Source organism: Nicotiana attenuata, chromosome 6, assembly GCF_001879085.1.
Source record: "Nicotiana attenuata strain UT chromosome 6, NIATTr2, whole genome shotgun sequence".
Taxonomy (NCBI): domain Eukaryota; kingdom Viridiplantae; phylum Streptophyta; class Magnoliopsida; order Solanales; family Solanaceae; genus Nicotiana; species Nicotiana attenuata.
This window is the reverse complement of record NC_031994.1, coordinates 4,113,857-4,122,930: the sequence shown is the minus strand read 5'-3', so window position 1 is coordinate 4,122,930 and position 9,074 is coordinate 4,113,857. Positions and strand designations below refer to the sequence as shown.

At 38.7% G+C, this 9,074-nt stretch overlaps 1 protein-coding gene across 1 annotated transcript; it reads left to right on the top strand.

Annotated features, from left to right (window-relative positions):
* LOC109227585 lies at window positions 2,967–4,019 on the top strand. The gene has a single exon (XM_019392784.1). The coding sequence runs from the start codon at window positions 2,967–2,969 to the stop codon at window positions 4,017–4,019; it is 1,053 nt and encodes a 350-aa protein (XP_019248329.1).

Genomic DNA, 9,074 nt, shown 5'->3' with positions numbered 1-9,074 from the left:
GAAATCCCCTTAGGATTTGATACTGTTGTTTTATGCGAGCGCCGTGTACGCGAGGTGACGAGTGCGTACACGGGTTAGTTGTTGTATAATCCGGTTTTTACTGAGTAGTAACATGTTTTCATCTTAATTGAGTTATACCAGCATATGTAGTTATCCTTTTTAGTCTAATATCGCATGTCTGCGTGCTTTAACTGCTTATTTGAACTCTGTGCAGCATGCCTAGCTGATTTCCCATATTTCCTTCATCTATATCTGTCTTAACTGTAGAATTATTGCCGTTAATTGTTGTATATAGCGGTTTGAGCTGTGTGTTTACTTTTGGGACTACGAAGCGGTACCTCGAAAGATCCCCCTGCACCTTTACTTTGAGACTACGAGGCGGTACCTCGGAAGATTCTTCCTGCACATTTACTTTTGAGACTACGAGGCGGTACCTCTGGAGATCTCCTTGCATATTTACTTTTGGGACTATGAGACGGTATCTCGAGAGATCCCCTACTGCTTTATCCCTTTGTGCCGTACTGTTATTTTGCTGTGTTTTCCTCTTTGTTAAATTCCGGTCTCCTATTATATTTCTATATTCTTCTGCTTTATTTATTATATACCAGTGGGCCCTAACTTGACCTCGTCACTACTCGACCGAGGTTAGGCTTGGCACTTACTGGGTACCATTGTGGTGTACTCATGCTACTCTTCTGCACATGTTTTGTGTGCAGATCCAGGTACTTCTTGTTAGCCACGTCATCAATAAGCAGTGACAGTTTGGATACTTTAAGGTATATCTGCCGCGTCCGCAGACCTCGGAGTCTCCCTCTATTTCGTCCTATGTCATTTACCTTCCGTACTTCTTTTCTTAGACTCTTGTGTATAGAGATACTAGTTTTCTTCTATAGCTTGTGACTTATGATGTTCCGGGTTTTGGCAAAATATTGTGTATACTCGAGTGTTGGTATTGTACGTGCCGAGAGACATTTTATCAGTTATTTGATTATCTATTTCATTTAGTTGTTAGAGTTTTGCTTTCATTTTTGTTATTTCGGTAAATTGCTAGGCTTACCTAGTCGTAGAGACTAGTTGCCGTCATGACATCTTACAGAGGGAGAATTGGATCGTGACACAAAACTTTATTACTCCCGTCCTTCCATTTTATGTGACATAATTACCATTTAAAAAGTCACATAAAGTGAAGATTCTATGTCCGATTTCACATTAAAAATTAGATAGTTTGATGCTCGTATCATACCGCATAAAGTGAGACATACCGCATATAATTTTAAAATAAATAAATTTGATGTAGTAAAAAGATTCTCTCTCTAGAATGAGAGCTTCTCTCAGCTCCGCTGATGACGAGAAAATCAAATACTAGAGGGAGGGGACAACAATGGAAAGGTAGCAATCAAGGAATAACCATGGCGAAACTGGGAATACCAGACTCTGCAGATGCAAAGAAACAACGTAGCATTAATGCAATCCAAAGAATAATACCATTGGACTTAACAATAGCATCCACATCGAAAACACAGCAAATGAGCAATTCAGTGAACAGAGAAAGGGGAACTGTGGATCTAAGCTCGGGGAAAACATCCTAGGCTGACATGGTGGAGGAGGAAGCCATAGACAGCAAAAACAAAAGTACGCAGTTGAATTCAAACTCAAGACCTAAATCATGGAGTCCTGTAATAGGAGCAATTCCGAGTACAGAGGGGTTAGATATGAGCAAACTTGTAGAGAATCATACGAATGTGAGAATTGCTTTGGATGACATCAAAGACAAGGTGGAGTATAAGTATCGGCGGCGGTCTGCTATGTCCTAGAATCCAATCATCCACAACCTGTAATGGATGGATATTTTCAGAGGATATGGGGGAAATTGGGAATTGATAAGGTGGCACAAATTAGTCAAGGGGTATTCATTGTACGATTTCATGATATGGAGAATAGGAATAGAGTGGTAGAAGAGGAAGTCTAAATGTTCGACAGAAAGCCAATAATAGTAAAGGTATGGAAGCCAGATATGGACTTCACTAAAACTCAAATGAAGAAAATACCTGTGTGGGTAAGATTGCCGGGACTGGACATCAAGTACTGGGGCAAGGTTGCGCTAACTAAAATAGCAGGTCTGATTGGGCAACCTCTCAAAGTAGATAGAGCAAACATGCAAAGGAAAATATTAATATATGCTAGAGTATTGGTGGAGATTGTGTGGAATCAAAATATCCAACATCAATAATGTTTGAGAATGAATATGGTAAAGTAGTAGAGCAAACTGTAGTATACAAATGGAATCCTGTGTTATATGACAAATGTGGTAACTATGGCCATGAAATGAAAGAATGCAGGAAATTCCTTAAGGAGGAAAAGGGTAAACAGGGGAAAATAGAAGAAACTAAAAAACACCAGGGACAGGGGAATGAAAACATCAAGGAGATTATTAATGAAAAGGAGAAAGCAATAGAGGCAATGACCAAAAGTCCTGCAGAAAAAGGGGAAAACTAGATCAAATAGATGACAGGCAAGTAAGGCAACCAACAAGGATTCAAGGCAGGCAAATACATAAAAAAAAAGGGTGACCTTACCGAATACAACCAAAAGCTAGGAAACATTCTCTAGCCTAGTGGAGAAACAACTAGTAGAAGAGAGGAACAAATATTAAGGAGAACCAAGCTCTTCTTTCCTTGAAGGAGTGCAAGGCGCAGGGGAGCCAGGACTTGGAAAGGGTGGGGGCCTCCCCCATCCTAATGGATAACATAGGTTTCTGGAACACCAGAGGACCTAATAACCATGCCAAACAGAAGAAGATAAAGCTATTCATGCATAATGCCAGGGTAGGGGTATTTGGTCTTATGGAAACAAAGGTGAAGAGAGCAAAAGCTCAACAAGTCTCTCTTCACCTCTGTCAAGGCTGGTCGTTTAGCACAAATCTATCCCAACATCCAAGAGGAAGGATATGGATTCTATAGAATCCTATGCTATATGGAGTCAACATAATCAGCGTAATAGCACAACTTATTCACTGTGAGTTACATCATAGAGGGACTGGCAGAACACTACATGCGACTGTGATTTATGCATTCAATGATGTTGCACTCAGAAGAGATCTATGGCAGGCAATCAAAGACATTCATGTTCAGATGAAAGGCCCCCGGGCGATAATGGGGGATTTTAACTGTGTTCTATATAAGGAAGAGAGAATGGGAAGCCCTATCACAATGGCAGAGATAAGAGACTTTAAGAAATATGTTGAGGATTGCTCATTGATGGACCTTAAATTCACTAGAGCATTCTTCACATGGACAAACAAGCAAAGTGGAGGGGATAGAGTACTCAGTAGAATTGATAGAGTAATGGTGAATAATGAGTGGGGTCTTAACCTACCTGCATCAGTAGTAAATTACAGGAATGAGGGGTTGTTTAATCACTATCCAGTCATTATAAGTTGGGACAAAGGTAGCCAACCGAAGAATAAAATGTTCAGATACTTCAATATGTGGAGCTTGGCACCAGACTTCAAGGAGAAATTAAAGTCAGGATGGAGGACTGATAGGAAAGGCACTAAAATGTATGAACTAGTGGGAAAACTACACAAAATCAAACATACATTGCAAGAGCTAAACAAAGATAGATTTACTGAGGTTGAGAGGAAGGCAGATGAGGCAATGCAGAAACTTCAAAATTTTCAGGAAAGAATGCAAAGGGATCCATGTAACATCCAACTAATAGAAGAAGAGGCTATCCTGTCCGAGCAATGCAAAAAATGGAATAATGCTAGAGAGCAGTTCTTGAGGAAAAAATGCAAAATACAATGGCTGACTCAAGGAGACATGAACACAAAATTTTTTCATAGTATGATGAAAGCAAGAAGGAACTCCAATAGAATATTCTCTATTGACAATGCAGATGGACAACACACAAATGATCTAGAGGGGATAGCTAAGGCTTTTATAACCTTCTATGAAAGTCTATTGGGAACCAATCAAAGGGATAGGGAGTGTCACACCCTTTTTTTACAACCTCACTAACCCTCTTAAATTAATAAAAGTGATTTTTGAAGCTCAAAAGGGTTTTCAATTAGAAAGTGACAAAGAATTGTGTTCAAAAGGATTAACTCAGAGTCGCCACCTGGCATTGGTTTCGGTGTGCCAGGTCACCGTTTTCAAAATAACAATTTTCCTTTAAAACACATTTAACTCTTAAACCAGATTGCACCAGAGATTCGGGTAAGGGGGTTCATCTGACTCGGGGAGAAGGTGTTAGGCATTCCCCGAGTCCCGTAGCTAGTACGGTTGTATACATCATCAAGTTGGCTTTTTAAAATATTCAAATTGAGGTAAAAACACAGGAAAGAAAAACAAAACACACAAGAGGCTCGAGGTCGTTCCCACCTAATAAAAGAAAAAATAAAAATAAAAATAAAATACTACGAGTTCTACTTTCGGCCTCCAAATACAAATACTTCAGGGCATACCCCGGATAAAAATATATACAAATCCTTCGGGGCATTCCCCGAATAAATTTAACTAAGGGAACGACCTCTCGCCTCGAAACTAACAAAACTCCTAAGGCTTGCCTACCCAAGTGTGGCCGACCTAAACATGCTACTAGCGTTAACGAAACTAGAAGTAACGAAACAGCCCATTAGTCTTTGTTCTACCTAATTCAACTTTGCTGAACAAGCAAAAATCCACAAGAAGCAACAACAAGAAACTCAGTATACTCAGAAGGTTATCAAACTAATTTCAAACAAGCTAGTGAATGAAACAACCAACACAACTAACTTAAAAAAACAACAAGCTAATTTTAAGAAAATAGACAAGTGAACGAGACAACTAAGCATGTCAAACCAAATTAAGCTAGAAATTCAATCAAAAATATTCAAACAACTATGTAAAGGGAAACGAAATAAACCTCAATTTGAATCCAATTTTGATGTTCCGAAACTTAACGTCGACAGAATCTCTGACAGAACTCGAATCGGCACCAGAAAACTCAAACAAACACGGATTCAGACCCAAACGAGCTCAAGCAATGAACTTCCGATAATAAAAAGACTCCAACTATGTTTCTGTTTTGATTTTTTTCGAAATGGTATTGAATCAAAAGAAAGTAAAATATTTTTGGTATTTTTTTATTGCAATGATCAGATCAGTTCATTCCCCCTCCCCTCTTGTCCCTTTTGTGCTTCTGTTAGTGTGTGTGTGTGTCTTTGGGTGGTGAGATGAGAGGGTCGGGGCTGGTGAGAGGTGTGAGGAGATGGTGGCGAGTCGGCTAGTGGCTGTGGTAGTCGCTGCTTCTCTGCGACGGCTTGAGATCAGAGGGGTTTTGGCAGAGCGTGGCAGCGGCTGCATGTGTGTGTTTAGTTGGTGAAGGTTGTTGCCTGGTTGTTGTCTGAGTTAGAAAAGGGGGTGACCGGCGGCTTGGTGGTGTGTTTGGAGAAGGGCTAGCGGCGGCGGCGGGATTTTGCTTGAGCTCAGGTTTACCTGGGTTGTCTTGACTCCATTGGTAAATTTGAAAGTCTTAATGTTTGGCTGCTGCTTGGGTTTTTTTTTTGGTGTTGAAGAAGAAGAAGATCGAGAAGAGTGGGCAGCGGTTTTAGGGGTGTTAGGTTGAAGATGCTCGTTGATTTTAGGAGTCTGGGTCTTTGGTGTAGAAGAAGGTGACTTTTTCTAGAAAGGTCTCTAGGGTTAGGGAAGGGTTAGTGGGTATTGGGTATTGGGCTTAATGGGCTAATCCGAAAATTGGCCTAAGATTGGACCTATCAAGACACAAAATTGGCCCAAAATTCATTCTTCTTTTCCAAGGGTAAAATAAATGTATCACAGATAATAAAATATAATTAACAATTGACTTTAACTGAAATGGAATTAAAACGAAATTATTCTATATATATTTTTCTTTTCAAGGATTATACTGAAAATAGGATAGAATTAGATTAAAATCATTGCAAAATTAACATAATACTACTACCAAAACACTAATATCCTTGAAAACAAAATGGAAATATTTTTGTATTTTTGAATTTTATGTATGGTAGATAAACTAAAAGTAACTAGATAAAATATCAATTAGCTAAATAAAAGAAAATAATTTTATAATTTTTATTTTTGTTATAAAATAAAGTAAAATAGTTAAAACTAGTTAAAATAGCGATATTAGACCTAAACTAAATATCTAAATGCTAAAATATGTAAAATTTTGGGAGGGTCAAAAATAACATGTCCACATCGCCATGACCGTTCCTCATTTTTTAGCATTTTAGGACCATAAATAGGAATGCATGATGATTTCTAGTTTTTCGTGTGCTAATGTCCATGCCATCTTAATGAATTCGGGCGACGGGTCTCGAATCACCTAAAATTTTGTGGATCCATCATAATGACCTAATGAATAATAGTTATTACTTCGCCATGTCTGTTCCTCCTTTTTAGCGTTTTAAGGCTATAAATAGGAATTCATGACCATTTCTAATTTTTCGTGTGCTTTAGTCCACNCCTGAGGCCTTGCCTACCCAAGTGTGGACCCGGCCTAAAACATGCTACTAGCGTTAAACGAAACTAGCAGTAACGAAACATCCCATTAGTCTTTGTTCTACCTAATTCAACTTTGCTGAACAAGCAAAAAATCCACAAGAAGCAACAGCAAGCAAACTCAGTATACTCAGAAGGTTATCAAACTAATTTCAAACAAGCTAGTGAAATGAAAACAACCAACACAAACTAACTTTAAAAAAAACAACAAAGCTAATTTTAAGAAAACAGACAAGTGAACGAGACAACTAAGCATGTCAAAGCCAGAAATTCAATCAAAAATATTCAAACAACTATGCAAAGGGAAAATGAAATAAACCTCAATTTGAATCCAATTTTGATGTTCCGAAACTTAACGTTGACAGAATCTCTGACGGAACTCGAATCGGCACCAGAAAACTCAAACAAACACGGATTCAGACCCAAACGAGCTCAAGCAATGAACTTTCGATAATAAAAAGACTCCAACTCTGTTTCTGTTTTAATTTTTTTTCGAAATGATATTGAATCAAAAGAAAGTAAAATATTTTTGGTATTTTTTATTGCAATGATCAGATCAGTTCATTCCCCCTCCCCTCTTGTCCGTTTTGTGCTTCTGTTAGTGTGTGTGTGTGTCTTTGGGTGGTGAGATGAGAAGGTCGGGGCTGGTGAGAGGTGTAAGGAGATGGTGGCGAGTCGGCTGGTGGCTGTGGTAGCTGCTGCTTCTCTGCGACGGCTTGAGATCAGAGGGGTTTTGGCGGAGCGTGGCAGCGGCTGTATGTGTGTGTTTAGTTAATGAAGGTTGTTGGCTGGTTTTTGTCTGAGTTAGAGGAGGGAGTGGCCGGCGGCTTGGTGGTGTGTTTGGAGAAGGGCTGGCGGCGGCGGCGGGATTTTGCTTGAGCTCAGGTTTACCTGGGTTGTCTTGACTCCATTGGTAAATTTGAAAGTCTTAATGTTTGGCTGCTGCTTGGGTTTTTTTTTTTGGTGTTGAAGAAGAAGAAGATCGAGAAGAGTGGGCGGCGGTTTTAGGGGTGTTAGGTTGAAGATGCTCGTTGATTTTAGGAGTCTGGGTCTTTGGTGTAGAAGAAGGTGACTTTTTCTAGAAGGGTCTCTAGGGTTAGGGAAGGGTTAGTGGGTATTGGGTATTGGGCTTAATGGGCTAATCCAAAAATTGGCCTAAGATTGGACCTATCAAGACACAAAATTGGCCCAAAATTCATTCTTCTTTTCCAAGGGTTAAATAAAAGTATCACAGATAATAAAATATAATTAACAATTGACTTTAGCTGAAATGGAATTAAAACGAAATTATTCTATATATTTTTTTTCCAAGGATTATACTAAAAATAGGATAGGATTAGATTAAAATCATCGCAAAATTAAAATAATACTACTACCAAAATATTAATATCCTTGAAAATAAAATGGAACTATTTTTGTATTTTTGAATTTTATGTAAGGTAGATAAACTAAAAGTAACTAGATAAAATATCAATTAGCTAAATAAAAGAAAATATTTTTGTAATTTTCATTTTTGTTATAAAATAAAGTAAAATAGTTAAAACTAGTTAAAATAGCGATATTAGGCCTAAACTAAATATTTAAATGCTAAAATATGTAAAATCTTGGGGAGGGTCAAAAATTACATGTCTACAGCTACCCCTCTTTGACTGGAAACACGAAGAGTTTTCAGACAAAGAACGACGAGACATGTTTCTTGACCCGACCCTTATTTAGAGAGACCAAAAACTAAAAGAAATGAGAATGTGACCGAGCCCTGGTATTTGAGATGCCTACATATCCTTAGCTATAAAGGAATCAGGCCACGTATAGTTCAGAAATGAGGAGAGCGACGGAGTGTACCGAGGTGGAGAGCCGATTGAGGTGCCGTCGAGGTTCCGGTCCGCGGTCCTATTATTACATCAAATCAAAATCTAAAAGATCTAAGCAAGCCTATCAGCTATGAGTTACAAGATCCCTATCTATATGTCTACTGAAGGTTGATCTTGAGTCTTGAATGGTTCTTCATGCAGACTTTTGATTTGAGCCTTGATACTTGCTAGTTGCAGGTGCTGGTTCATTCTTCCACGACCTCTTCTGATCAAGACCATACATTCAGTGCTCGTAAGTTCAACCATGTCTTGAGCAATCCGCATCTTGTCTCCGCTTCTGCATTTTGGATTCACTTCTTTCTTCTTCTTTTTTTCTTTTTTTTTTCTTTTTGAATCGAGACTTCTTCTTTTGGGTCATCTCGTGCTGTCGACTCGCATTCTTGAGGCGAGTTTCTGCTACTTCTAACTTGAATTGAATTCTGAAATAACTTCCCTCATTCTTCAGGTGGGCGCCTACTACTGACTTGAAATTTGAAGTAACTCTAAAAAGAACTCCCTTGTTCTCCAGGTGGGTGCCTGCAATCAAAACAACAAAACAAACAAAATTTTCTATCCCAGTTTGCACTAGGAAGATTTGTGAGTTGGTAGCAAAACTGTAAGTCACCTATGCTATTGATGCAATGATGAGAGTAAAACTAAAACTTGACTAGAATGTGCGTCTCCTAGGAATGAACTCAAA

Excerpts from the sequence above, each read along its gene's own strand:
- LOC109227585 (XM_019392784.1), top strand. The coding sequence starts at position 2,967 with ATGCTATATGGAGTCAACATAATCAGCGTAATAGCACAACTTATTCAC.